Source organism: Chamaea fasciata, unplaced genomic scaffold (assembly GCF_029207755.1).
Source record: "Chamaea fasciata isolate MVZ Bird 193981 ecotype frontalis unplaced genomic scaffold, bChaFas1.0.hap1 SCAF_28, whole genome shotgun sequence".
In the NCBI taxonomy this organism is placed as follows: domain Eukaryota; kingdom Metazoa; phylum Chordata; class Aves; order Passeriformes; family Sylviidae; genus Chamaea; species Chamaea fasciata.
In genome coordinates, this window is record NW_027094113.1 from 5,043,923 (window position 1) to 5,071,790 (window position 27,868).

The 27,868-nt window shown below is 54.1% G+C and overlaps 2 protein-coding genes across 4 annotated transcripts; one reads left to right on the forward strand and one right to left on the reverse strand.

Annotated features, from left to right (window-relative positions):
- Positions 1-112: 112 nt before the first annotated feature.
- Positions 113-5,670, reverse strand: LOC136302409 (perilipin-3-like). 2 transcript variants are annotated; one of them, XM_066205902.1, is made up of 7 exons: positions 5,611-5,670; positions 4,970-5,165; positions 4,304-4,386; positions 2,815-4,030; positions 2,208-2,407; positions 1,895-2,023; positions 113-1,823 (listed from the first exon to the last, which is right to left on the reverse strand). In XM_066205902.1, exons 1-7 carry the CDS (start codon positions 5,668-5,670, stop codon positions 1,248-1,250), a joined length of 2,460 nt encoding a protein of 819 aa, XP_066061999.1. In that variant the 3' UTR covers positions 113-1,247. The 2 variants fall into 2 exon arrangements, with proteins under 2 accessions (XP_066061999.1, XP_066061998.1); XM_066205901.1 differs by having other exon boundaries at positions 113-1,826.
- Positions 5,671-14,257: 8,587 nt separating this feature from the next.
- UHRF1 (ubiquitin like with PHD and ring finger domains 1) lies at positions 14,258-27,285 on the forward strand. 2 transcript variants are annotated; one of them, XM_066205606.1, is made up of 17 exons: positions 14,258-14,304; positions 15,185-15,347; positions 17,855-18,118; positions 18,870-19,042; positions 19,445-19,660; positions 20,411-20,517; positions 20,687-20,870; positions 21,611-21,734; positions 21,808-21,915; positions 22,668-22,772; positions 23,282-23,388; positions 23,885-24,047; positions 24,147-24,284; positions 24,650-24,761; positions 24,882-25,039; positions 25,299-25,397; positions 25,843-27,285. In XM_066205606.1, exons 2-17 carry the CDS (start codon positions 15,195-15,197, stop codon positions 25,987-25,989), a joined length of 2,358 nt encoding a protein of 785 aa, XP_066061703.1. In that variant the 5' UTR covers positions 14,258-14,304; positions 15,185-15,194; the 3' UTR covers positions 25,990-27,285. The 2 variants fall into 2 exon arrangements, with proteins under 2 accessions (XP_066061703.1, XP_066061704.1); XM_066205607.1 differs by having other exon boundaries at positions 14,297-14,385.
- The last annotated feature ends 583 nt before the right edge of the window (positions 27,286-27,868 follow it).

Genomic DNA, 27,868 nt, shown 5'->3' on the forward strand with positions numbered 1-27,868 from the left:
CAGCCCCAGGTGACAGGAGGGCGGCGACCGAGCCCTCCCCTGCGGGCAGTGCCGGGGGGAACTGTTGGAATAGGGACGAGCCATGCAAAGCCCAGGAGCCAGGGGTGAGGTGAGGAGGAAGAGTGGGGCAGGGACAAATGCACCTGAGCCTCAGGAGTACAGGCAGAAGTCAGGGAAACAAAGTAATTGAGGCATTCTGCTGCTTGGGAAAGCATGGGACCTGCTAAAGGCACTTTGTTTTTCCCCTCCAGCAAGAGCAGGGAACAGACAAGCCGGCCCTGGACAAGAGTTGGTAAAGGCACGGCTTCACCACAGGTCAGGTAAGGGGAGAACTCAACCCTGCAGCTTTAAGTACACACAAACCCACATGGCTTTGAAGGCAGGTCAGGCTTTATTCCAGTGTCTGCTCACCAGCCCTGGCACAGGGACAATGCCAGGAACAGTTACCAAAATAAGTTACATTGGAAATTATTACAAAGTAGCATTTTCTGGGAAAGAACCAGCACCTGGATTAAAATCCCCCCTCTTTTAATAACAGGATATCCTAATCCCATGGCAGAGTAACTCCTGGGAAAAGCTGCCTCATTTAATGGCCGTGAAGTGTTTCATACATGGAATTACTCACAGATAATCCTTGAAGTCATTCACAGAACTAGAAAAGATTAAAGAAAACCCCACACTGCTGAGTGCTTCTCCATGAAGGGAAAAGTGTTTGGCTGATCCATGAGGAGAAATCTCTCCTTGAGAAGCAGCTCCTTGCTCCCAGCTGTGCCAGATGTGCTGCAGGGCCCAGCCTCCCTGGAATCACAGCAGGCACAAAGGAAATTGTGTCTGGAACTTGTATTTTTAAACGTGGAGAAGGTGGGAGATGGTATCAAAGGTTGAGCACAGCATCTTCTCAAGAGTTCCACAGCTTGGGCAAATTAAAAACAAATCCAGCATTAAAAATAAGCTGAGATCACTTCTCTCCCAGAGCTTGTCTCAGCAAGATTTAGCCACTCACAGCTACAGCTGGGCTGAGTTAAAAAGCTGAAGTGCAGGTCCCATCTCCCCTTTCAGCACAGCAGTTGGATTTAAGAACAGTAAATCAGATTCAGAATCTCCCCACCTTGGTTATCAAATCTCCTTACAATTACATCTGACTCTAAATTCAGAGGGCAGAGGCACTTGTGGCACAAATGGGCACACAATCAGAAGATCCAGTGCTGTCCTTGCCAAGCAGCCTCGGCCAGAAGAGCTGGGATTTATCAGAGATCTTCCTGTGGTGCACTGCTTTTTATCTCCATTGCAGCCAGGGCCACCTTTGTGTCCTTCCTTGCTTGCTCCTCTGGCTTCCCTGCCTTCTCCTCCAGCTTCTCCAGCACTTCACACCATTTTTCTGAGAGCTTGTTGGCTCCCTTTGGCTCTTCAGGTGCCTTTGTCACCTCCTGTGACAGTGGAGCCTCTTCCAGCTTGGGTAGTTTTCTGTCACTCCTCATCCCCTTGTGCTTTCTGCTGTCCTGTGCCGCCTTGGCCATGGCCCTGAAGGGCCCCACAATCCAGTTCAGAGGGGTGTTGTGAGTGACAAACTCAAAGAGGACATCCAGGGACCTCCGGGCCTCTGCCACACGCTCCCGGCTCCGGGCCAGGGTGGTTCTGGAGAGGTCCTGGAAGGACACGGCCCTGGAAAAGGAGCTGTGGAGCTTGTGGATGTGCCGAGCGGCCTGAGACACGGCGTCCTGGATGCCGCTGGGGAGGCCGTGGATGCTGAGCTGGAGGCGGTGGTAGGCGGGCTGGAGCTGCTGGGTGATGATCCTCAGCATGGCCAGAGTGCGCGGCTCCACCTGCTGGGAGAGAACAGCTCAGTTACGGCCCGCGGAGCGCGGGGGCCGGCCCCGGGCCCTCCCGGGGATACCTCGGGCTGGCACGCCGTCCTGACTTGGTTTCCTTTGGGCTGGGTCAGGCTCCAGTCCACCCACAGCTGATGGAGCTTCTCCTGCCCCTCCAGCAGCTTCTGGCCAACCTCCTGTTTCACGGATTCAATCTGATGGGAAAAATGAGAGGAAAGATTGTACTGCAAGCAGGCACAGAGAGCCATGAGTGCTTCCCTGCCAGGGAAGGATCCAGGGGGACACGGAGCTGGTGCGGGATGGAGGAAGAGCTTCCAGCTGGATAGCAGGGCAGGAAAGGCTACAGACAGGAGGAGGAAGGGCAAAGCGTGTCGGTACCAGTTTTATTGCCAGCTGCAGCCGTGAGAGCGTGTCCTGGGTGCGGTGCCTGAAGCTCTGCAGCTTGGCCAGGGAGTGCTGGTAGGCTCGGCTCCGGACCCTGCCCGACAGCGAGCCCAGGCGGACAAAGTAACTCCGCTGCCTCTTCTGCTCCTCCACCGAGGCCACGCCTGACCCCTGCACCGTGGTGGCCACTTTACCTGGAGGGAACAAGAACAGAGCTGCAGCTGGCAGGGGTGGAAGGTTGGATCACCCATTGGAAGACATGAAGGCTGAAGCTTGCTGTGGGAGTAGGAGGTCTGTAGTTGCTCGTGTGTTACAGGCAGGTTAGTCCCTGCTCAGTCTTCAGGTAAGCAGACTTGATGGAGAGGTTGAAGCATGAACCCACGTGTTTATTTACTTTGAGGCTGATGGGCAAGGACCAGCCAGCAAATGCTTGAACTCTGTCCCATACCATGTGGCAATTGGGTGTTGACAGCCAGCAACTTGGTGACAAATTCAGAGCTACCTGTCTGCTTCAGAGGCTGAGTCTTGCTGTGTCAGGTGCTCTCTCTACTCACATGGGAAGGGACTTGCATCTACAAGCGCCAGGTAAGTAATTTCTTACCTAGCTCCTCCTCAGTCACCGGGAGGTAATGATCCACCAGATCTTCTGACATCCCCAGGACAGTTTCCACACCTCCAGCCACTGCCTGGCTCACTGCCTTGGCTTTGCTTATGCTGTTGGTCACCACTGAGTTGGTCATCTCCACGCCCTCCTGGAGAACCTCCCTGCCCTGCTCCAGGGCTGTGTTGATCTTGCTGGTGATGGTGCCATAGGCCGCATCCAGAGCGGTACTGACCGTGGAGGTGACCACAGCTTTGGTCTTTTCCACACTGTCTTGAACAGCCCCTTTGGTCAGGTCCACCGCTTCAGTCACCTTGTTGGCCACCAGGTCCTTGGCCCCCTGGGCAGCCCCCACAGCTGCAGTGATGGTGGAAGCAACAGCAGACTTGGTCCTGTCAACACTGTCCTCCACCATGTGCTTGGTGACATCCACAGCCTCTGTCACCTTGGTGGTCACCAGCTCCTTGGCCCCCTGGGCAGCCTCCACAGCATTGACAATTGTAGAGGCAACTGCAGACTTGGTCAGGTCAACACTGTCTTCTACAATGTGTTTGCTGAGGTCCACTGCCTTGGTCACCTTGTCCGTCACCAGCTCCTTGGCCCCTTGAGCTGCCTCCACGGCACTGACAATCGTGGAAGCAACCGCAGTCTTGGTCAGGTCAACACTGTCCTCCACCATGTGCTTGGTGACATCCACAGCTTTGGTGACCTTGTCCACAGCATCTGTCACCTTGTTGGCCATCAGGTCCTTGGCTCCCTGGGCAGCCCCCACAGCTGCAGTGATGGTGGAAGTCACAGCAGACTTGGTCTTGTCAACGCTATCCTCCACAAGGTGCTTACTGCGGTCCACAGCCTCCGTCACCTTGGTGGTCACCAGCTCCTTGGCCCCTTGAGCAGCCTCCACGGCGTTGACGATCGTAGAGGCCACGGCAAACTTGGTCCTGTCAACGCTGTCCTCCACCATGTGCTTGGTGACATCCACGGCCTCTGTCACCTTATTGGTCACCAGCTCCTTGGCCCCCTGCGCAGCCTCCACAGCACTGCTGACAGTGGAGGTGACCACAGACCTGGTCAGCTTGACACTGTCCCCAACAACGTTTTTAGTGAGGTCCACAGCTTCAGTGACTTTATCAGCCACCGCTTCCTTGGCCTCGCAGGCGGCGTCCAAAGCAGATGTCACCTTGGTGGACACCAGCTGCTTGGTGTCTGAGATTACCTGCACCAGGGAGAGGGAGAGGAAGATTTTGAAACAACAACAACAAAAAAAATCTGTTTTCCCTCCTTGGAAAAGCTTTTCCACTTGGGTTGGTCGTACTTGCAGTCTGTGGGAGGGCCAGGGAAGTGAGCACACCTGTATGGACATGGAATATTCAGTGTTTGCTCCCGCATGCTGAGGGCACCTCTCCAGCTTTCCCTGGGCTTTATTTATTTCCCCATATTCTTCTGTACCCATCAAGCCATGGCTTCCCTGGGAAAAGCCTTTCCTTACCTTGTCAGCTGGCTGCTGCAGGAAGGGCAAGTTCTCCTCCAGCTGATCCAGACCTTTACAGGCGTATTCATTCACCAGGGCGACTGGAAGAGACAACAGGCACCAGTTGATTCTTACACTCGGGGTGGGTTTTTGACCCTACAACGGCCAGTTCAAGATGTACTCATGAAAACAAGCCCCCCAAAATAAATCACCATTCTGAGGCAGGATGTGTGTGGGAGTCTTGTTTAAAGTGAACAAACCCTAAAATCTGGCAGGTTCAAATAGTCTCCATTCTGCCTTCCCAGCTCTCTAGCTGTAGACTTGAATCCAACTGCAGTGCGGCACCCACCCATGGTGGGCAGGGCATTGAGGTTAAAGGGTTGAGAAGCGTTGGGATGAGCCAGAGTGAGCTCTATCCCAGACTGACACGACTCCTACTTGGGACGGTCCCAACTTGGAGTGAGAGAGAGGGAGCAGGGAGTTGTTACTTGGTGACCTAAAGAAACCAAACCCTGTTTCTCCTGGAAACACTTTCATTCCCAGGCAGTTCAGTGCCAGGGAGCTGCTGAGCAGGAGGCTCAGCGCCAGAGAAGGGGCTGAGGGAGGTGGGATCACCCTACAGGCACATGAACCTCCCCTCCCTGTCTGTCCCCCTGTCCCCAGGGTCCCCAGGCCCGCACTCACTCTGTGGCTCCAGCTGGCTCAGGATGGGCTGTGCCCCCCCGACCACGCTGCCCACGGCCACGGCAGCCACGGTCTCGGCCACGCTGCAGACACCACTGAGGCACGGGTGGCACTCCTTGGTGTGGGTGTAGGCAGAGGAGACCATGTTGAAGGCAGAGTTGAGCAGGGGCAGGCTGGTGACTCGATCGACAGCGCTCTAAACCCAAGAGAGGCAGTGACATCAGAGCCCAGCCTGAGCTGGTGGGTGGACACAGCCGTGTGTCTGTCCAGAAAGGTCCCAGCAAACCCACCCCCTCATCCTTCTTCAGTTCAGAGTCGAGGAGACTCATCCAGAGGCCTCCACCAAGTGAACAAACCCTGAACTCTGTAAATTCTGAGTCACACTGGTTTCAGCACCAAACCAGACGTGGAAGTAGGACCTGTAACAGCTCCTGTTTCAGAACTCCTGTTTGCACCACTTGGCCAGCCCTGAAGTTGTCTCTTGAGCCAAACAATGACCTTCTGTACTGAGGGGTTTTTGATTTGGTCACAGCTTTGTAGGGCTAATCTTTCCGTCCCCCAGCCTGTTTGGGGGTGCTGGCAGAGGTTTACCAGCACATGTCAGTGGGTGATTTAACTGCTGTGCATGCCCTGGCACCTACCACAGTCTGCTGCTCCTCAGCCTTCAGCAGGTCTGGGGTTGGGGTCTTTCCTGAGGCCATGCTGACTTCAGCTGCAGCTGGAAGGAAAAACAAGAGCATCATGAGGACAACTTCATTGCCCCCAAGGAAATAAAATCCTGCCAAAACTGGAGAAGCAGAGGGCAACAAAGCTGGGCTCTGTCATTCAGCTGCTCCCAGGAAGGTTCAGGTTAGAAATAGGTGAGAACTATTTTATCTGCCCTGTGTTTTCTCTCTGGGGTGCGATGACTCTGGCTGGACGCCAAAACCACTCCCTCACCCCCCTCGTCAGCTGGTCAGGGGAGAGAAAATACAATAGTACAGCCAGTTTGGGAAGGACATGAAAGTCCTGTGGGGTTTTCCCTGGAGGGTGAGCCAGGTTTCCCAGCTGCAGCATTCCATGGCTGCCATGGCTTCCCATCCTACTGAGCAGCAAGGCAGGAAGTCTCCCTTCCTGTGAAACCAAGGCTCAGAGACATTCTCATGACATAAGAGGACTGAAGAAGTATACGATGTTGCAATAATCTGAACGGGTATTGGTTCCCCAGCATAGATCTCCTGTGGTATCTGGACACTCCTGTACTGGTGATAAACCCAGGATTACCCCGAGCCTTAGGCACAGCAGGGATTCCAGCACATCTGTTCTTCAAGACAGAGTCTGCTTTTCTCTCCTTTGCCAGTTAATTCCTATTCTTAGATTGGCTGTGACATTTTCCCGTGGAAAACCCTCAAACCCTCCCCAAGTGGATTTCCAAGCCGTGCACTGCTCCAGGCTCACTGGCAGACTCTTCCCAGACAAGCTTGCCATCTGAGTTGTGGTGGAGCCCATTGTCTTGTTCCTTGCGTTCTTTGCCTCGTCCAAGGTCATTATTTTGCTGAGAAACAGGAACAGAGAGATGAAGAGAAGTAGTGAAAGCAGCATTTGTAAGCCCTGCGGGCTCTCCTACTGGCCAGGGACATCTCAGGAGGTGACTTGGCAAAACACCAAATATTGCTGCATTAACCACTGAATTAGTCAGAATTCAGTGAGGTTTGAGCAGGGCAGGGATGCTGAGTGCCACATGCCTATGGGAAAAGCTGTCACACAAGTTGTCACCTCCAGCCTCTCCAGTGAGAAGCTGGGAGCCCCTCTAGGGGCCCTCCCCAGTTTATCTGCACAGCTGAAACACCAATGGATCCTCACCAGGCTGGGAGAAGTTGTAAAAACCTGCTCCAAACAAAGCAAGGCTGAATAGAAAATCCAGGTCCCAAAGTCCACGGCGTTTGCTGTCCCTCTTGCTCTGCCTCAGGGCAGGTTTGTTATTTCTTTGGAGCCAAAGCACAGCTCTTTCAACACCATCACAAACAACCCCTTTCCTCAGTTATTTTACTTCTGGAGAGGTGGAAGAAGCTCAAACTGTGGAGTTTGGCACCGTGGTGGCCTTGGTGTCAGGGCCAGCACAGAGACATTGCAGCAAAAGGAAGAGGGGAGGATTCTCGTTAGAAGAATTCAAGAGTAACTCCTTGGCTGTTGTAAAAACTGGTGTAAGGTTAGATCAGCCTCTGAAGCACAGGGATCCCCTGTTCATTATGGATGCAGCCGGCCAGAGGAAATCCTGCAGCAGAGTCACGCTGGAACAAGGTTTGTTCTCTGCTGTGTAGGAGAAATCCATGTTTTGCAACACCCAGATTTGCAGTGTGGGCAGATCCCCACAGCAGGGTTTTATTTTCTCTTTCCCTGCAGAAGTGCTGAGCAGCCCTTGCTTTACTTCAGAGATTGCAGGAAAGCCCAGTGCTTGGCAACTCTGGGTCAGGTGGTTCTGACTCCTTCGGAGAAGCCACAGCCCAGGCAGAATGGTCAGGAGTGGAAATCCCAGTGGGCAGAGGAAAAGAAACAGCATCACTTTGTTTTGGTTGTGGTTTGCTTCGTATGAAAGGGATGATCAGATGATTTCACACCATTGCTACAGCTGAAGTATTAGGCCACTGCTGGAAAAAGCTCTTGAAACAGGTGGTTTCAGAGTGATGAAACTTCAGTGCTCTTTTCTAGGATCAAGGTCAAGAGATCTTCTGGCATCAGGAGCTGAACTCCTGATCACTCCCCAGCTGGAGTCAGAGGAAGAGCAAGGGCTGGCACCAAACAGCAGGACAGGGGCACCACACCCACCCAGCTGCTCCCTTTTCCCTGCCTCATCCCAAACTGGCCTGGCAGAGCCAGGAACTCCCCTGCTGGGACCAGCGCCTCCCTGATTTCTGTCACTGGCAGTGAGCAGTTCAGGTAGAGCTGGTTCTTTACTCCCCTTGGCCGGGAGGTTTCCCTGTGGGCAGCAGTTCAGCTCCACGAGAACAGGCTGCTGCTGTGTGGTCCTGTAGGATCTTCACGTTCAGGGAGCTCCTCTCCCTTCCAAGGGGTTTTACCTTGGGACACAAACTGAGCGCAGCCAGCACGGCTGGTTCAGTGGCTTAACCGGCAATTCCTTAATGACCTCTGAGGAAAACAAAGCTAAATTTAGTGCTTTAGATGCGAGCAGGGAGGGCTAATCAGGGCAGAGGAATTCAATTGTAGTTAAAGCACCTATTTACATTCTTTTCGAGATTTGCCACTGATACCCTGTGCCCAAAAATGCAGAACTGGGTCACGGGATGTCTGTGGGAAATGGGCTGCAAATGGGCTCGGAGGACAGAATTAGTTTTAGAAGGAAGATCAAATGATTCCCAGCTTTGACCTGAGGACAGTAGTTTCAGGTAGGGTGGCAGAGGTGCCCATCTCACCTTTCTGGATAAACCAGCAGCACTAGGAAACCTCAACGATCAAAGCCACCCTTGCTGATGGATGCAGGGCTTCCCCGCACACCTCCAGAAGAAATTAAGCACCGCAAACAGTGGCCACCACTGGGTCAGTAACCGCTTGGAACAGAAATATTTTAGGAAAGAGGAGAGAAAGTTTGAACTAAAACAGCTTCTCAACACTTCCCAATCTTTCCATGAGGACAGAGCTCTTGGTTTCACCTGGAAGCTGTAACTTGCAGAGCAAGCAGCTCAGCACATTTCCATCTGGAATTTTCAGCAGAACCAGCTTCAGAAACTGAAATCCTTCCCAGCCATGCGGAGCTCGAGGTAGTCATGACCACACTTAAAGCCTTGTTGGTCTTGAGAAACACTAATCCAGCTTGCCAAAGCTCCCTCCGGGAGCTGGCAGAGCCCTGCAGGGACAGGATGCTCCCGAGCAAGAGTTCCCTTGTCACCCAGTTCTCGTGCCTCCGCCAAAGGGTCACGAGAAGCAGCCCCAGGCAGGGCTGGCAGCGCTGTCACAGGAAGGGAACGCCCAGCTGGTCACCCGCACCTCCTGCCCCCGCAGCATCCATCCCGTCCCCACCATCCCAAACACAACGCCGGGCTGTGCCCGTGACGGTGACTGGTGGGAGACACCTCCTATGGACCGCCCCAGCCGACGAGAAGCAGAAAAAACCCCCTTTTAAACCCCAAACTGCTCAATCACAGTCAGAGATCCACGGAGTTACCGAGGAGTCATCTCGAAGGTGGGAAGGGTTTGAGCCCCACCCTGGTTTGGGTTGGGAAGGACCCTAAAGATCACGTAGTTCCACCCTCCGAGCCTCCCAGCTGTTACCCGAGGCAGACACATCCTGACACCAGAAAATGCCGCCTTTGGCCTCGGAAAGCAAAGCCCCCCACGCACAGAAGAGCGGGGACACAGCGCGCAGCTCCTGCTCTCCCAGGGCGCTGGGGAGGTCCTGTGGCACCCACAGCCAAGGGCCGTGGGGACAGAGCCGGGCCCACGCCAGCCTCTGCCCCGGCCGGGCTGCAGACCCCCTGGGACAGCCCTGGGGAGTCCCCCCGAGCCCCCAGACCAGTCACAGGCCCCCCAGCACCCCGCAGCCCTTGCCCAGCCCAGCCTTACCTGCCTGCTCGGCGCCCGGCACTGGTGAGACTGGGAGCACTGGGCGTCGCCCCGGTTAAATACCCCGCGGGCGGTGATGGAATCGGCCGGGCCAATGGGGCGGGCAGCGGGGTGGGGCTCAGGTGAGGGGCCGCAGGTGACGGGCCGGGGTCCCCTGGGGGCCATGGCGGGCGTTGGGAGCTGCTCTTTGTCCCCCAGGAGGGACGGACCTGGCAGGGTGTCCAGGGCATCCGTCAGGGTTTCCATCCCCTGGTGCTTTGGCCTCGGGGCCATGGAACAGTGGGATACCCTGAGCTGGGAGGGGCCCACAGGGATCTGTGTCCAGCCCCTGGCCCTGCACAGACCCCCAACAATCCCCCCTGTGCTGGGAGCAGAGAGCCTCGTGCCTGGTTCCTGCAAAGAGCCGGGACGGAGCTGCGCGGGGACAGCGTGCTGGGACAGGAGCTGAGCCCCCGTTTGTCCCCCGGCTGGGGACACAGGCTGCCCTTGGGCCGCTCCTTGCAGGGGGTCACAGATATTGTCAGCAAGTCCCGGGGAAGCGGGACCTGGCGTCTGTGGTGTGACCCATCATCATCATCATCCTGATGTTCTCTTGGCAAAGCCCTCCTGCCCGCGGGGGCTGCTGAGGAGCCAGAGGGGCTCTCCCACCTCAGCCCGTGCCAGCCCCCTGCAGACACCTGCTGATGAAACCTCCTGCTTCTCCTCTTCCCTGGGACTTTCAGGGTAGGAGTCGATTTATGTTTTGATCCTGCAGAGGGCCCAGCAGTGCGGGGCTCCTGCGAGCTCAGGGCTTTTTAACAGCTGTAACAAATATTGAAAAGTCCAGTTAATGCTTTTCTTTTCCATTTGTGCCTTTTCATCTTCAGCTCCCCAAAAACTGGTTTGAAAACATCAATTAAGCTTCCTGTTGTCTGGTGTCAAGATCAGCGGGGGAGGAAACTGAGGCACAGGTAAAAATTATCTGAAGTCTTCTAACGCTATTACAGGGATTGAGTCACCTTGTTTTGGGCCACTGGATGCAGGAGACCTTGGCTCTGTCTCTGTATTGCCGTTCAGGCACGGGGGCTGCCAATGGTTTTTGAAAAATGTGCTGTTAAGCTGACAAAAATGTAAACAATTGTCACTCCTGAGCTTCAGAGTTGGAAGGAATCCTCATCCTGAGGCTGACTTAGCTGGGAAAGGCTGGGAAGGCCTGTGGAGCTCAGGCACTCCTGGAGAGCTGGATCTGGCTGAGTCTGGAGAGCTGCCAGGGATGGAGAGCTCACACACCTCTCTGGGTGTTGGATCCATTGGGTCTGGATGGTGCATTAATGCCCACAGGAAATCCCAATGTCCACTCTGAGCCTCTCCAGCTACAAACTGTGGCTTTTGCTTCTTGTTTCATCACCTGCACTGCTGGAAACAGTCCCTGTGCATTTGTGTGACATAAACTCCACGTTCTGTCACCACCTGGGAACCTGTCACAGTCATGGGATCCCAGGATGGGCTGGCTGGGAAGGACCTCAAGTTTTTGATGCAGTTCTGAACTGTTTGATATCTTATACTAAAACTGAAGCCAACCAGTGGCTTTTAACAATTGTGATGTTTGTAAGGGAAATAAAAGTTGCTTTTGTCTGTTCTGTAAAGAGCTGATGAAATGAAGGGGTTTTCTTTTACAGGGGCAGGGAATCAAGCAATGAGTGCTGTGCACTTTGGAGTGTTGGCCTGACATGGCCAGTGCTGCACCCTCAGGTAACGTGTCCGTGGTTCACAGGTGTGAAGTGCCCCAGTGGGTCACTTGTGGTGGGGATGGTGAAAGCCTCAGGGGACAGATCCTGTTTCATCCCCTCAGTGAGTGAAACAGCAGTGTCTGCATGATGCACCCTCATGTGGCTGTGGTGGGGCACGGGGGAATGTGAGAAGTGATACCAGGAATGAAAATTAACCAGGCAGTGTTTGATATCTAATGTGTGGGTTTGATATTAGGGTAAAGTATCAATGCTGGGATTTCCTGCTGGGTGGCAGAAGTGCCTGCAGGGTCAGGACACGATCTGGGGGATTGCGGTGTCAGAGCAAAGGTTTGCACAATCGTTTCTGTGACCCTTGGTGCTGTATGAAAGGCACGGATTTAAATCTGAGATAGAATCATCACCAAGAGGTTGGGTGGGCGTGGGAAGGGCGTGGGAGGAAGTGGAGAAACACGTTTGGGGAAGGGAGAGGAGCTGTGCTGGTTGGAGCCCTGTGCAGCCCTGGGCAAAGCTGCAGCATCCAGACCTGGGGCAGGACCCTTCAGGTGTCAACCCCACCTGCTGCACCTGAGGGAGCCAGGAGCTCCTGTCCCTCAGCCCTGCTGCTGCTCCACTCTCTCAGCTCACCTGGAGGGTCCCCCACTCCTGCTCCCCTTCCAGCAGCTCACCTGGAGGGTCCCCCAGCCCCTGCTCCCCTTCCAGCAGCTCACCCCACCTCCCAGGACAGGTGGTGGCAGGTTCCTGCTCCCCTTCTGGCTGCTTTGCCCTCACAACCTGATGGTTCCTGGCTGCTCTCCCAATATTCCAGTTCACCTTTCTGCTGCTTTTTCAGGCTGCAGGATGGTTTTCTACGTGCCTGGCTGCTCCTCCCTCTGCTGCTGCTCTTGCCTGAGGTGAGCTGGGGTAGTGTAATGCTGGCTGGTTTTGGTAGATGGGAGAGGAGATGTCACCTGGGCTTGCTAAATGTGTCCCCTCCATCCCCAGCTGTGGCTGAGACCCCAGGTCCTGCTTCCCCAGAGCCACAGGCCTCCTTTGCCCTCCCCAGCCCTGGGCCTGGGCCAGCTTTACCCCTGTCAGCTGCTGCTTCTTCAGCTCCCATCACACAGAGCTTTGCGTGGAGGGAGGGGAACGTGGGAGCCGGAGTGCAGCGTGACTCTGGATCATCCCAGAGCACGTGGGGCTGGAGCCTGCACTGCTCCCCCTGACCTGCAGCCTCACCTGGGGGCAGCTTCCTCGCCGTGCCGCGTGTGGCAGGCCTGAATCATCACCTGTCCTTGGCAGCAGCTATGCAAGGAATATGTATTTATGCACGTGAAAGCGTAAATGCCAGTGCCTGTGTCCTGGTTCCGGCCGGGATAGAGTTAATTTTCTTCCCAGTAGCTGGTCCAGGGCTGTGTTTTGGATTCAGCATGGGAGTGATGTTGATAACAACCGATGTTGTAGTTGTGGCTGAGTTGTGCTTACTCCAAATCAAGGACTTTTCAGTTTCCCAGGCTCTGCCAGCGAGGAGGGGCACAGGGAGCTGGCTGGGAGCGTGGCCAGGAGAGCTGACCTGGACTGGCCAGAGGGACAATCCATTCCACAGGACAGAGACTGGGCCAGGGACAGTGAACGACCCTGCTGGGCAGCTCTGGCAGGGAGGAATTCCTTCCCGGTATCCGAGAACCCTCTCAGGCCGCAGGAAGTGCCGTGGTGGGTTCAGGTTAATCCTCCCGTACATCTACAAGGGCAAGAAATGAGTTTGTGTCGAGGCAGAGCCTTGGGCCCTGGGAGGGGGTGAAGCTGCAGGCTGCGGGTCAGAGACGTGGCCTGAGTGCCCCCACAGCCCCAACACCCCCCGGCGCCGAGCCCAGGCAGCCGTGGCTCCCGCCCGGGCTCCGGGGCTCTGCCGTGGGGCCCGTGGCGGGCCCAGGGCAGGGCTGGGACAGGGCAGAGGAAAGCAAACCGGGGCGGGAGGGCAGCACGTCCCGCCGTCCCTGCGCTCTGGTGCCGAGGGGAGGCTGCGGGGGCGGGCAGGGGAGCACGGGAAGCGGGGTGTGCCGGGCCGTGCCGGGGCCTCCCGCGCCTCGTGTTCCTTTGTCCGCGGGGCCGGGCGGGCGCAGCCTCGGCGGGGCTGTTCCTGCCCCAGCTGCCGCCATCCCCGCGTCCCCAGCGAGCCTCTCTCCCCCGCCAACGCCAACCCTCGGCCTTGCATCCTTCTCTTCCAGCAGCCTTCTCTCAGGGGCCTCTTGGCCACGCTTCCCCCCATCCAATGGTGGTTTTAAGCAAATATTATCGTTTTTAATTTCCTCATAGCATGGTGGTTTTGGGGATAAACATCCTGCAGGACCGGCCCTTTCTGTCGGCTCACGCGGCCGCGCCATGGCCCTGCCGTGTCAGCCAGGCCACGTCGTCACCAGAGGGGCCCTGCGGCAGTGCCACAAGTCCCTGTGGAGCTAACGGCCTGGGGAGTTAGAGCCCTGATGCGGATTTTTCGGTTTATTCGGATTATTCTGTCCATTCGAATTCGGTTATTCGGATTATTCGGTTTATTCGCATCATTCGGATTATTCGGTTTATTCGCATCAGGGTAGGGCCTGGAGCCCCCAGGGGGAACAGGACCCCTCCCGGAGCCCCCCGGGGGCACAGGACACCTCGGGGAAGGGCGGCTGTCATAGGGGAGTCACTGGAGTCTCCTGCTCCGCTGGGGCTCACCGGGGGCCGGGTTTTGGGACAATAACCGGTACGGTGCCCGTGGCCCCGGGGCTTGAGGGGTGATGGAGCCCTGGAGGATTTGCGGTTTTGCCGCCACCATGGCAGCGGAGCGGGGGGCGCCGGGCCGGGCCGCCGGCGGGGGATCCCCGCTGTCTCCCCCGGTTCCAGCGGCGTTGTCCCGACCCCGTTTCCCCCCGGGCCCCCCCCGGCCCCGGGAGGCGGCGGCGGCCCCGCCCCGCCCGCGCGTTCCCGCCAGCGGCGGCCAATGGGCGCGCGCGGGGCGCGCACGGGGCTTTTCCGCGCCAAACTCCAAAGCCCGCGGAGAGCGCACGGTACCGGCTCCAGCACCGCTCCCCGGTGAGTTCGCCGGGACCCCCCAGCCCCGGCACCGCTCCCCGGTGACTCCACCGGGACCCCCAGCCCCGGCACCGCTTCCCGGTGAGTTCTCCGGGACCCCCAGCCCCGGCACCGCCGCCCCATCGCGGTCCCGCCGCGGGCCGGGAGCGGCCGGTGGCACCGGGAGCGGAAGGACAGCGAGGGGCGCGGGGGTTTCTCTGCCGCGCCCGTGTCGGGGCGGTGCGGGAAGCGGCGGGAGCGCCCCGCGGTGCCCGGGCGGTGACAGCTGGCTCGGGTGCCCCGGAGGGGACGCGTCGCTCGGGGCTGCGATAGCGGGACAGACCCCCGCCCCTACCGGGCCCGCGAGACGGGGGGTGTGCCCGTCAGGGGCGGTGCCCGCGGCACCCGTGCCCTGCGGGCCCGGGGAGTGGCATCGCCCCGCGGGGTGCGCGGGGATGACGCGGCCGGGCTGGGGCGGGTCCGGGCGCGGCGGGGGTCTGTGACACGCCGCGGTTCCCCTGCAGTCCCGGGGTGGGTGTAGTGGGTGTGCGGCCGGACCCGGTCCGCCCTGTGCCGGGGCCGCGGGCGGGCGCCGGTGACGGCCCCTTTAAGACCACGCGCTTCCCCCCCCCACCCCTTTATCCCCTCTCTCATTTGCATGATCGCGCGAGACTTGGCGCGTGGGCGCGGCGGGCGGGTTTCAATTGTGGCGCGAGATACGGTCGGCGCGAGCCGAGCCGTTAGGCTCCCGCGTGGGGGGGCGGAGCCTGCTCCCCGCAGCCAATCAGCGGCCGAGCCGGCCGGGCCGGCGGCCAATGGCGGGCGGCAGGGCGGGGCGGGCGCGGGCATGGCCCCGCCCCGCCGGTGCCGCCGCCTGAGCGCGGTCCCATTCCCGGGGCAGCACCGGCGCCATGTGGATCCAGGTGCGCACCATGGACGGCAGCCAGACGCACCGCGTGGACTCGCTCTCCAAGCTCACCAAGGTGGAGGGGCTGCGCCTGCGGATACACGAGGTGTTCGGCGTGGAGCCCCACCGGCAGCGCCTCTTCTACCGCGGCAAGCAGGTACCGGCGCGGCGGGGGCATTGACAGCCTCGGAGCGGCGGCGGCGGGGAGCCCGGACACCCCCGCCCGGCCCCGTCCTCCCCTCCAGCTGAGGAGGGATGTTTTAATTTATTTAATTTTAATTGCGTGGAGATGAGGGGTTTTGCTGCCATCTAGTGACCCCCGGCTTCCGTGGGCTTGCAAGGAGGGGACGCAGCTGCAGAGTCGCCTTTATTCTTACTTTTCGATACTGTTTCCCAGCTGATGTCTTGCTCTTCTGCCTTGACATCGCCTTTATGAAGTGTCAGAAAATTACCAGTGATTTTATGGTCTTTAAAGTGCCTAATGTTTTCGAGCCTTGCAAATTTCACCGCTCTGAAAGCCGTAAAGATCTCATTTTTCTTTGTGAATTGGGAAAAGCAACTCATGATTTTGAAGTTCTTCAGCTCTGTTATCAAATTCTCACTACGTACAGAGCACTCGCGTGGCTTAGTGCTGTATTATATTCTCAATAATACGTTTACAATTGCTGTTGTACAACTGTTTTCTTCCCTGTGAGTTAATAACATTACTGAATTAGCACTGAAGTCAATCAAAACCATTTTAAACCACAATTGCTGTATTCTGCCTAGTCCTATGCTGCTAAACCTTCGTGCTAGAGAAACTCCTGCTCTGGTGTTTGGTTGATGACAGGATTAATTCCAGGAAAAGCAGCGGGGTGCTGAGTTGGCTGGAGATGGACAGGTTTTGTTCTAGCTGCTTTTCTGTTTTAGGCTGTCTTGAGCTAACTGTACTCTGTAATTAGCAGGTGTGGCTGTAGGACATGGAAATACACCTGGACTAGGCTCAGCCTAAGCTCAGGTACCAGCTCTGGCGTAGGAAGAGGCTCGTAGGATGGCGTAACCTCCCTGAAGGGCTGTTGGGTGTAACGCGCCTTTCTGTCGGGTTAGAGTAGATCTGGACGCGTTAATGACCCATTTGTGTTGTAAATTAAGTGGTAAAGGGGGGTTGGTCCAGGGCAGGTGCCACCTGTCAGCCTCACCCTGCAGTCTGTGCAGACAGCCAGGGTTAAACGTTCTCCGCAGTGGTGACTCCTCACCAGGATGCCCTTGCCCTGCAAAGGGAATCCCTGCCGCAGTTCAGTGGTCCTCGGCTCAGGAACGTTCCCCAGGGTGATCCAGCCCCTCTCAGCCCTTGTGCCCGTTGTGCTTTGTCTGGCTGTTGGAATCCCTGCAAATGTTCCACTCCTGGATGGGGTTAGAAAATGAGCTGTTAGTCGGAACCTGCCCCCTTTGTTCGGTTTGTCTCGGGCTCTTCTCTCTGGCTGTGCTTTGAGCTCCTGTGGTTTCCTGTCCCGTTCCTGTGCTCTTCCATTTCGCTTTGCACCTGTTGTCACTGTGTCCTCTGCTGGTGGCGTCCCCATGTTTGTGACACTGTGTCTTGGCTGAGAAGAAACAACCGATTTCTGGTGTGTTCTTATGCATCTCGAGGAGTTTTCATCTCTGAACCAGCAAAAAGCTCAGACCTCTTCCTGTGCAGTCAGATTTCCAGGGATTGTTCCAGAGCCATTTGATGCCATAAATCAGAATCGAATTATCATAGTGATTCCTGTGAAGTGTAAATTTTTGTGGTTTTGCTCTGCTTCCCCCTGATAGAGAACAAAGCTCCAGGGATTGCTTTTTCTGGTGGTGTGGACTGGAAGGGGATGATCATTTCCTGTATAATTTCTTAGTCAGACCTTAAATATGTGGGGAAGCTTGTCTGAACTTCTGACTGCTCCGTGGGCTCCAGCCTTGCGTGTTAACTCTGAAGTGCTTGTGCTCCTCAGAGCTCTTGAGAGGTTGCTGAGGAACCTCTCTCTCCCTCTGCACTTCTCTTTTTGCAGGGACAGGGTCTTGATTTGACTACAGACCGTGCCAGACTTGCCAAATAAACTCTTAGATTTAGAGAGGGTGTGAAATGAGGGCACGCCTGGCTACGCCAAAGAGCCATTGGGTAGTTTCAAGTTGAATTGGATCTTTCTTGATTTTGCTTTCAATGGAAAAAATGTGTGCTTAACTCTGGCTTCTGCTTAATGCTACGATTAATGGGGATGGTGTGGCAATGATCTGGATCACACACAATTAAAATATAAAGACAGTCTGCATTAGCATTTGGGATGTGTCTGAATTGAGGAAGAAATGGCTTCCCTCGGAGTTTGTAGGTCATGTGGAATTATCTTTGAATCCTGACGGGAGCGTGGGGGGTCTGTGGTTGTTTAATTGATGTTTTTAGGGAACGTGCTGCAAACTTCCCCAGATCTCACAGAGGCTGGGCAGCGAGTCCAGGGCAGCATGGAAGCCCTGCTGCTGCGGACTGTGGGGTGGCTGGACAGGGCAGGACCGGGAGGGAAGAGGGGCTCGGGGTGGCTGATAATGGTTCCGGGGCCACGTGGTGCGCGCTGGCGGGCTGAGCCGCCCTGAGCGCGGTGGGTGTCGCGGCGGCCCCGTGGAGCCCGTGGCCAGATGGTTTCGGTGCTTTCCCTGCAGATGGAAGACGGGCACTCCCTGTTCGATTACAGCGTGGGCCTGAACGATATTGTTCAGCTGCTGGTCAGACAAAGCCCGGCCGTGCCGCCTGCGGGGAGCAAGGACAAGGACCCCGAGCTCTCGGACACCGACTCCGGCTGCGGCTCCGGCCCCAGCGAGTCCGACAAAAGCTCCCACAACGGGGAGGGGGCCCTGGAGCTGGAGGGACAGCCCGGCACGGCAGCCCAGCCCCACTGGAGCCACCCCTGCTTCGGCCTCTACAAGGTGGGTCCTCGGCGCCTGGGAGCCCCCAGACCCGCGCCTTGCCGGGGAATTGTTCTCTGCGCTGGAGAATCTTTCATACCCCAATTGTGTGGGCACTTCCTTTCTTCCTCTCAAGCCCTCCAACAATAAAGACAAAAATACCAACCAACCCACAAACCAATTCAATGCAACATGCTGTAGGTCAAAATACTTCATTTTTTTTTCATTTTGTCCTTTGGACTAAAACTACAATACATTAACTGATTAAAAAAAAAAAAAAAGGCATTCAGAGTGTCTGCTTTGATTTTTTTACAAATTTTCCCAATATTTTTGCTTGGAGTCACTACATTTGTCAAAGCTGAAACTTTCTTGAATGGACAAAAGAAAATCTTGAGCAGCTGTTCAGAATAACTTTACTTCTCTGTTTCAATGGCTTTTATTACAGATCTGGTGATGTCTTTGCCAGGTTATGAGCAAGACCCTTTGAGACTCTGTTACAGACTAACCAGTAACGGTTTGGCCTCGCTAACAAGGCTGGGTTTACATGTGCTGGTGTAGAATGGATTTATAACCTTCCAAATTCAGCCTAAGCAGGGCTGCAGGGCTGCACAACAGGACCAGGAAAGCAGAGGAAATCTTAATTTTTAAGGTCATCAGTTAAATATCTTGATAATGGTGCAGTTCTTGAGGTGGTTAAATCTTCAAGTAGGTGGGAAATGAATGCCTCATTTGCAAATCCCCTTTGGTGAGCTGTGCTCTTTGCTCTGTGCAGATCAATGACTTGGTGGATGCTCGGGACACGGACATGGGAGCGTGGTTTGAAGCCACGGTGGTGAACGTGACCAGGAAAAAACCCTCCAGTGAGTCAGCTGAGAGCTGCCCAGATCCTGACCAGCCCACAGCTGTCCCTGAAGAAGATGTAATTTATCATGTGAAATACGATGAGTGAGTTTTGTTTTGTTGCCTCCTTGGCCAGTAAAGTCATTCGGGTCGTGATGTTGGTGGGAAGTTTTATTGTGGATTCTGCACAAGTTAAAACAGAGCTGGGCAGTAATTATGTCACTGAGCCCTGGCAACTGCAGGGCTGTTTTGCAGTTGGGATCCCAGGGGGCTGGAATCGTGTTTTTATGGATACCAGCATTGATAGGAAGTGCTGGTGTCCCGGTGCTAAAGGGAGGCAATGGTAGCAACGTCAGACTGGTTGGTTCTGGCCGTGTCTGTGTGGGAGGAGACTTTTGATTTTTGATGGTATTCTAGTGCTGCACAGCAAAACCAAGCTGTCTGCACGTCCCCAGTGACTCCTCAGAACTGGTGTCCAATGTGATTTTTGTTCTGTCCCTCTTCAAGTTACCCAGAGAACGGGGTGGTGCAGATGAGCTCCAGCAACGTGCGGGCTCGGGCGCGGACCATCCTCAAGTGGCACCAGCTGGAGGTGGGGCAGGTGGTCATGGTCAACTACAACCCTGACGAGCCCAAGGAGAGAGGATTCTGGTACGATGCTGAGATCCTGCAGAAAAGGGAAACAAAAATGACCAGGGAGCTCAATGCGAAGATACTGCTTGGGTAAGAGCTGTTCACGTGGAATTAATGGAATCCCCCACTCTGCTTCAGCTTTCTGAGCTCCCAGTGACTCTGCTGGCAAGGAATGCTGCAAGTGTAGTGCTGGGGATGGGTGAAAAGTGGCCTGTCCTTTTTTGGGTGATTAACTTCAGCATTCTGCAAGTCTGATTAACTTCCCCTGAGGAATTGGACACTGAGGGAATGCTGATCCATGGATTCACCTGATGCTGAAAGGATGCAAAGCCCTATATTCACCATGAGGCAAATTATTGTTTGTGTGTTAATTATCCACAGCAGCTTTACAAAAACTGCAGTGTAATGTTTTCTGGAGATAGGATGATGTAGAATGAACTCCCACTTTATAAAGGGGATGAAAAATTATTCCAGTTCTCTCCTGAAGGAGACTCTCAACTTCAGGAAGAAAAGGATATATTTTTTTTTTAATTTCAGGTAATTTTCATTGGGTTACCAGAATATTCCTCCTTTTTCCTCTCAGCACAGTGTTTTTGACTTTTTAACCATAAAATATGAGAAGGGTTAGTCTGAAATGTATTTGGGGGCAGGGGGAACAGTCATTCTTGATAATTGAAATGCTACAAGTGCCTGGATTCTCCCTAAGACGAGAGGGGGTTAATTCTAATTGCATGAAAATGATTTGATTTTTAATGCCAGAGCAGTCTGATGCATGCCCAGCTGTGAACTCAAGCTCTGGGATACTTCCAAACTTTGATCTCTTTTCTCAACTTCTTCTAGGGAACCTGGTGATTCCTTGAACGACTGCACGATTATATTAGTGGATGAAATCTACAAAATTGAAGAGCCAGGCACTGCCTCTCCCATCAGTTCTGGTACCCCGAAACGTGAGTGTGATGTGGAGTTCTTGCGTGTGTGTCTTACCTTGTGCTGCCCTGCCAGTTGTCTCTGTGAGGATCAAAGCTTTAGCAGTTCCAGGGCACAATTACTGGTGCCTCTGGGACCGTTTCCAGTGGCTCTTGGCACCGGCTGAGCGTGCTTTGCGTTCGCCCACAGGACAGAGCGGCCCCGTGTGTAAAGCCTGCAAGGACAACCCCAACAAGACCTGCAGGGTCTGTGCCTGTCACATCTGTGGGGGAAAGCAGGACCCGGACAAGCAGCTCATGTGTGACGAGTGTGACATGGCCTTCCACATCTACTGCCTCAACCCTCCCCTCAGCAGGATCCCAGATGAGGACTGGTAGGTTCTCACGAGGTCTGGGGGGTCCCAGTTACATCTGGTTAGGAGCAGGGAGTGAGGGCTGCCCTTTGCAGTGGCTGTACAGGGGTGTGCTTTGGGAGGGTTTTTTTGGTAAAACTTTTCTTGAGCTTAATGAGAATCGTTTTAAGCCAGTGGCTTGCACAGTCCTTTTCCTAGTTTTGGGATCTAGATGCCTTTTTTGTGTACCTGCCTGAGGCCAGGGCTTGGAGCAACCTGGGATAGTGGAAGGTGTCCCTGCCTTGGCAGGGGGTGGAACAAGATGAGCTTTAAGGTCCTTCCAACCCAAACCAGCCTGGGATTCAGAGAGGAGCAATGAGAACTTGATGTTGGGAGGCTTCGGCTGTGCAGAGGCTTTTGTGGGTCGCTGCAGGCAGGCTCCATCCTCACATCAGGCTGGTTTGTACATGAGATGTGCACTCTGAGAGATGTGGATGCTGAAATGCATCTTCCGATAGACACAGAGTCAGTGAAATGCTCTGGTTTGTTCCCCCTGCCCTGTTTCGACCCTGGATGCAATGATTTTGTGACACAGCTCTTTCCTGGCACATCTGCAGTGCCTGGTGCAAGGACAGGAGCTGTTGTAGGTCAGATTCCAGTATGGAGAGCGTTTCCATGTCCTGTCTGGTTTCACGTGGGGAAATTGTAACATGACTCACTGTGTTTGGAGGAAATGCTCCTAACTGAAGGCTTTGCTGCTTGTTAATTTTCAATGACTTTAGGTATTGCCCCGAATGTCGAAATGATGCAAGTGAGGTGGTTTTAGCAGGAGAGAAATTAAAAGAAAGTAAAAAGAAACAAAAGATGGCGTCTGCTAATTCCTCCTCCCGGAGAGACTGGGGCAAGGTCAGTCCAAAGCTGTTTTACTTGGAATTGTGTCTGTTCCTTTGGGCCCTGGCTGACCCTGCTCTCTGCCCAGGGCATGGCGTGTGTGGGGCGCACCAAGGAATGCACCATCGTCCCCTCCAACCACTACGGACCAATTCCTGGCATCCCTGTGGGCACCATGTGGAAATTCAGAGTTCAGGTAGGAAGCTGAACCCTGGCCTGACCTACTCTGGGGAGAAATGGGAATGATCCAGCTCCTACAGGAAACCTGAACCAGTTCCCGTGGGAATGTGGGTGTCACTGGATGTGTGGAAGTGCAGAAGGAAAAGAATTCTGGCTTTGTCTGCACCAAGTGTTCCATCACTAATGCTGCATTGTTGGGGCTCGTCAGCTGCTGGGTTATTTTGATTTTGGGCTCTTTTTGTAACTCAAAAACCCCAAAGCAAACAGATTTGTTCCCAGTAGTTTGTCCTGGAGGTGTGTAGTGTGCCCTGGCAAGGGTGTCTCAAATATCCGTAGATGAAACAGAAGGTTTCTCATCCTGGCAGAAAGTTGGGGCAGAAAAAAGCACTGGCCTGTCCAGATCTTGTTTTCAAGTATTGAGGGAAGCTTGCTATTACAGCTCTTTCAAAACTTTGTAAATATTTAGTATCTGTATTATTCCTAAATACCTGGAGCCTTTTAATAAGCAGTTGCAGTAAGAAATATCCAAATAGTTAGATTTGCACCACAAACCTCATCCATGTCTTCAATTTACTGATACACTCAGTGCCATTTTTATGTTTCTTCCTTCTGCCTGGAGCTTTTTGGAGGATGATGGTGAGAGCAGCTTCCCCCTGTGACGGGCGGGAAGCAAGTGTGAGGTAGCACAGTTGGTTCAGCTGCAGGCGCAGGGCTGTGCGCGGCTGCTGAGATGAGGGCAGGTGCCTCCAAAGCCGCTTTTGTCTGCAGGTGAGCGAGTCCGGGGTGCACAGGCCCCACGTGGCAGGGATCCACGGCAGGAGCAACGATGGGGCCTATTCCTTGGTGCTGGCAGGAGGATACGAAGATGACATCGTGAGTGGATTCTGGTCATTTATGCACAGAGCCAAATGAACTTGTTTAAACAAGGGCTTGGCCTTCGTTGCTTTTTACACTCTACACCAAACGCTTCCCCAGCTTCACCTGTTTCCCTCAGAAGCAAATGAGGCAAGGAAGAGCTGCAGTGATCTGTGCCAACCTGAGCCGCAGGGTCATCCACACCCACTTTGATATCCCTGTGTCAGCTTTTGATCCCAGAGTTCAGACTTCCCAGGGTCTGCAGTACACCCACAGTTTGAGCGGTCCCATGGGCTGTGCTGCCAGCTGTTCCCTTCCAGCAGACCCTGTGTGAGCCTGGGCTGCTCAGGGGGTGACGAGACAACATTGTCACCCTGGCCAGAGACTGGCCCAGTCTGGAGCTTGAATACAGGAAGCACCTTTTCTTTTGTTGAGAGTGTCCTGCTAAACCTGCCTGATCGAAAGACTTTTCTGCTTTTGTTGAATTCTTTTTGTGACTGTGTCAAAACCACCCGTGTTCATTTCAGGATCATGGGAATTCCTTCACCTACACGGGGAGCGGGGGCCGAGACCTGTCCGGGAACAAGCGCACGGCAGAGCAGTCCTGTGACCAGAAACTCACCAACATGAACAGGTGGGAACCTGGGGGCCCCATCCTGCCCTCGGCACGAGGGCTTGCTGGGGCTGTTTGCATCCAGGGAAGCTGGCTAAGCAGAGAAAAGGCCAGAACTGGGGCTGGGCTGCGGTTTAGGCTGCAGGTCAGTTGCACGGTGGGAATGCTCCTCTCAGTGCACTGTAATGGGACAGAACTGTGAGTGCTGTTGGTGTCACGGGCAGTAGTGGCTGGAAGTTAAGGAACAGAGCAGTAAATCGGTGCAGGAGTTCTTCTGCTCTCTCCTGGAGACCTTTGCAGCCACTGGTCACCTTGGGAGCCCAGACCCTCTGTAATTCTGAGCCGTCACTGTCACAGCTGAGCCTGGACTCGAGTGGAGGGGGCGATGTGGGCTGCTGCACTGGGGCAATGGCACGAGCAATCAGCCGTCTAAAAGGTGCCCCCACGGCTGGGTGCAGGCTGCCAGCGTCGCACGGGGCACGCAGCAGACCGGCCCTGAGCTGTGCCTTCCCTGCAGGGCGCTGGCCCTGAACTGCAGCGCCCCCATCAACGAGAAGCACGGGGCGGAGGCCAAGGACTGGCGCGCGGGGAAGCCGGTGCGCGTGGTCAGGAACGTCAAGGGCGGCAAGCACAGCAAGTACGCGCCCCTGGAGGGCAACAGATACGACGGCATCTACAAGGTGAGCGGGGCTGGGCTGCCCTCCTGAGCCCGGGAAAGGGGCCGTGCTGATGGCCGGCGGCCTTTGCGCAGCGTGGTGGACTTGCTGTGGGTTTGTCAGGTGGTGAAGTACTGGCCCGAGACGGGGAAATCCGGGTTTCTGGTGTGGCGTTACCTGCTCAGGAGGGACGATGAAGAACCTGCTCCCTGGACCAAGGAGGGGAAGGACAGGATGAAAAAGCTCGGCCTGACAATGCAGGTACTGCCTTGGGACGTGCCCTGGACTCTGAACTTGACGGAGAGCAGGGGTTTCTCTGTTACATGTTCTTCCTGAGGATGATCCTTAGCTAAAAGTCGAGACTAAGGGGGACGTAAATGCTTCCAGTCTGCTGGGTCGTTTGTTTTTGTACATCAGGAGGCTAAAGGGACAAAACTCACTTTTTTTTTTCTGCGTGGCATTGCTGTAGGCTGTGAAGTGCTTCCCTATAGCAGGGATCTGTTGCTTAAAATAGATTAAAACTGCCCCTGGAGCAGTTCCCCAGAGGGTCACCCTTGGACCTGTCTTGGTCTGCAAGTCTGACCCGTTGTGTTTGCATTGATGCTCTTTGGTTTGTTTCCCTGCAGTATCCTGAAGGATATTTGGAAGCTGTTGCAAACAAAGATAAGGAAAAAGAAAATAATGAAGATGATGAGTTTGATAGCCCCGGGAAAGGGAAGAGGAAAAGGAAATCAGCAGGTTTGTGGAGTAGGCAAGTGGATATAGAAAGCCTTGAAGGTTTTTGTGCATTTTACTTGGTTACTCTTTTCTGGTGGTTTTTTGGTTGGTTTTTTAAGAAATCTTTGCATTTTCTGCCAGGTGGGGAGGAAAAACTCGTCAGCTCTCCAGCAGGGACTCCGAAGAAAACTAAAGTTGAGCCATACAAGCTGACATCCCAGCAGAAATCTCTTATAAAAAGTGATGAAGCCAACGAAAAACTGTGGAATGAAGTCCTAGAGGCTCTCAAGGATGGACCGGTACGTTGGGCTTCTCCCCATCTGTAGTTGTGCTGCCCCCAGACACAAACCCTTGGCTGAGGAAAACAACAGCCTCAGACCTAAAATCATCTTGTTTTAGTGGAAACACCCCCAGCAGGTTTAACGGGACAGGTTTTGCATGTTCAGATTTGTTGAGAATCTTTCTCTGATCAAAGTAATCCCTTGCATGTAACGGTGGGGGTTTGGGTTAATCGCTGTGTCTTTCAGCACTAAACTGATCGAAACCTTCTCTCGGCAGAAATTTCTGAATAAAGTGGAGGAGGCTTTTCTGTGTATTTGCTGTCAGGAGGTCGTGTTCCGGCCCGTCACCACCGTGTGCCAGCACAACGTCTGCAAGGTGGGCTGGGCGGGGCTCTGTTGGGCTGGGCTGGGTGGGGCTGGGTGGGGCGGGGCTCTGTTGGGCTGGGTGGGGTGGGGCTGGGCGGGGCTCTGCTGGGCGGGGCTCTGCTGGGCTGGGCTGTTGGGAAGGGATTGTTCCCTGGGACGGTGGGCAGGCCCCGCAGTGGAATTCCCAGGTTTGCTGGGGCTGCCCCTGGATCCCTGGCAGTGCCCAGGCCGGGCTGGAGCAGCCTGGGACAGTGGGCGGTGTCCCTGCCATGGCAGGGCTGGCCCTGGGGGGCTTTAAGGGATTGGAACTCCCTGATGTGCGCAGTGTCCAGCAGGAACACTCTCAGTTGGAGAGCAGTGCTCCTGTTCCCCCTGGGCCGTTCCCAGCAGGGTTGGGGCTGTGCCAAGTGACCCCTGTCCCTGTCCCTGACCCCCGTGCTGGCTTCTGTCCCCAGGACTGCCTGGACAGGTCCTTCAAGGCCTCGGTGTTCAGCTGCCCGGCGTGTCGCTACGAGCTGGGCCGTGCTTACAGCATGGAGGTGAACGAGGCCCTGCAGAGTGTCCTGGCCCAGCTCTTCCCCGGCTACGGCAGCGGCCGGTGATCCCCCAAAGCACTTCTCCCTCCCCACATCACCCCCGGGCTTAATTTAAAACAAACAGACAAAAAAAACCCAACATAGTCTGTGTTTCCTCCCGCCCCCCCCCGCCCCGCAAAAATGGTTTTAAGTCTTCCTCGTTGGTTTTTTTTTTTTTTTTAACTGTAAACTCCAAGGATTTTCCTTTTGTATGTTTGTGGATTTTGTTTTTGTTCTCTGTGTTGAACTTTGCATTTTTAAATTTTTTTTCATCCCCTCAAACCTGCCATTTATCAGCACAGAATTATTTGTTTCTAATGGACTGAAAGTGCTTCCGGTGAGGCTGCTAATGATGAGGAAAGTTCTCAGAGTGCCCCTGTGCCCCTTTTATGTTTATTTTTTATTCCAGAAATGGCTTGGTTGCTAGAACAATCTTCACTGTCTGGGGATTTGGCCATCAAGGTAGACTTGTGCATCACCTTGGCAGCATTTTGATACTCAATTTGTACAAGATGGTTTCTGGCTTTGTACCACAAGTGGGTTTTTTGCTATTTTTTTGTAAGAACTGGGTTTTATACGTTTGACAAAAAGCCATTTCCTGCTAATTTTGTATCTCAGAACCAGAAGGCTGCTTGCTTAGAGCCAAGTGGTTGGAGCAATTTGAAGTACTACCTCACTGGACTTGTCTTAGGGAAGGATTTGTTCAGCCAGGCGCTGTCCCCTATCCCAAAATGCCATTGTGGAATATCCTAAAGCCATTCTTAAGTGCCTTTTGTCCTTTGCTGGAAGACTTGGGCTCTGAATCACCATCAATGTCTCCTTTTTTTCATAAGCACTGAATTGTTGGGACTTGCCAGCCGGATTCTTGGGGAGCGTGGATTACTGTAGCTGTGTGTGATTAGTGGGGATTTGCAGAGGATCAGGTTTCCTAGTCGTAGGTGTATTGGGGAGGTTTTTTTTTCTTTGTTTCACTGCATTTCTACCTGGAAATGAAAAATAACCAATTCTGGCTTTTTTATGAACCGTTTTGTATTGGCCACGCCTCAAGGAGGCTCCCGTGGTCTCCCTCTGACATAACCAAAGTTTGCAGTTTGATACCTCAGCAAGACAGGGATAAAGTTTTCAATCACACTTTTCTGCAGACAGACTGGAACAAATGTGCCTACCTTTGGTTTCCTCGACTCTTACCCTTTGGAAAGTGATTTTGTTAATACTTTAGGGAAAAAGACCCCACAGCATTTCATAGATGTTCTTGGTGAATTTGTCAATTTTTTGTATAATGTGCAAGTTGATGTTCTCAAAATAAATATCTTCTCAAGTTCATTGTTGACTGTTCTCCTTCAATTCTTTTGATGCAAAGTGGGTGTCCGGACCCGGTTCCTTGTGCAGGAATTTGAATTTATGTCCTGTTATGCCAAGCCTTTTATTTTTCTAAGGGCTGTGATTTTCATTATGGTTTTTCACTGCAAATTTGGAAAATACTCATTTGATGTTCTTCAGCAGAATTGCTTCTAGGCACTAGTGAGGGCACACGTTATGTTCAGGATTCCCCAAACTTTTTATTGGCATTAGATTTCCACTGCTCCAAAATCCAAATATCAGCTGGCAGTTGGAATTGTTTGTCCATTGAATGAATAAACCCCAAAATTGTTGCAAGTGCCAAGTCCTGCATCATATTTGAGGTGTGACAGGAACAAGTGTGAGCATCTCCACAGAGCAGAGGGATAAATTCAGCCATGATGAAGGAAATAAAGCAACATTAAGGTGGTAAAAACGTAATCTGTGAAATTAAGCAGCAGTAGCACCATCTGCCCTCTTTAAAGTAATTTATTTTAAGGTCATTGTTACTATTAAGCACTTTCAGATATTTAGATTTCACTGAAAATGTCCTTGCACTTTTTCTTCT

What these genes read in the sequence shown, in the direction of transcription:
- UHRF1 (XM_066205606.1), top strand. Translation starts at nt 15,195, where the DNA reads ATGTGGATCCAGGTGCGCACCATGGACGGCAGCCAGACGCACCGCGTG. An exon ending in TATCATGTGAAATACGATGA is followed by an intron (nt 19,043 to 19,444) that starts GTGAGTTTTGTT and finishes TCCCTCTTCAAG; the next exon opens with TTACCCAGAGAACGGGGTGG. An exon ending in GAGGATACGAAGATGACATC is followed by an intron (nt 22,773 to 23,281) that starts GTGAGTGGATTC and finishes TGTTCATTTCAG; the next exon opens with GATCATGGGAATTCCTTCAC.
- LOC136302409 (XM_066205901.1), bottom strand. Translation starts at nt 5,670, where the DNA reads ATGGCCTCAGGAAAGACCCCAACCCCAGACCTGCTGAAGGCTGAGGAG. An exon ending in TGCAGCAGCCAGCTGACAAG is followed by an intron (nt 4,031 to 4,303) that starts GTAAGGAAAGGC and finishes TCCCTGGTGCAG; the next exon opens with GTAATCTCAGACACCAAGCA. An exon ending in GGACGGCGTGCCAGCCCGAG is followed by an intron (nt 1,827 to 1,894) that starts GTATCCCCGGGA and finishes GTTCTCTCCCAG; the next exon opens with CAGGTGGAGCCGCGCACTCT.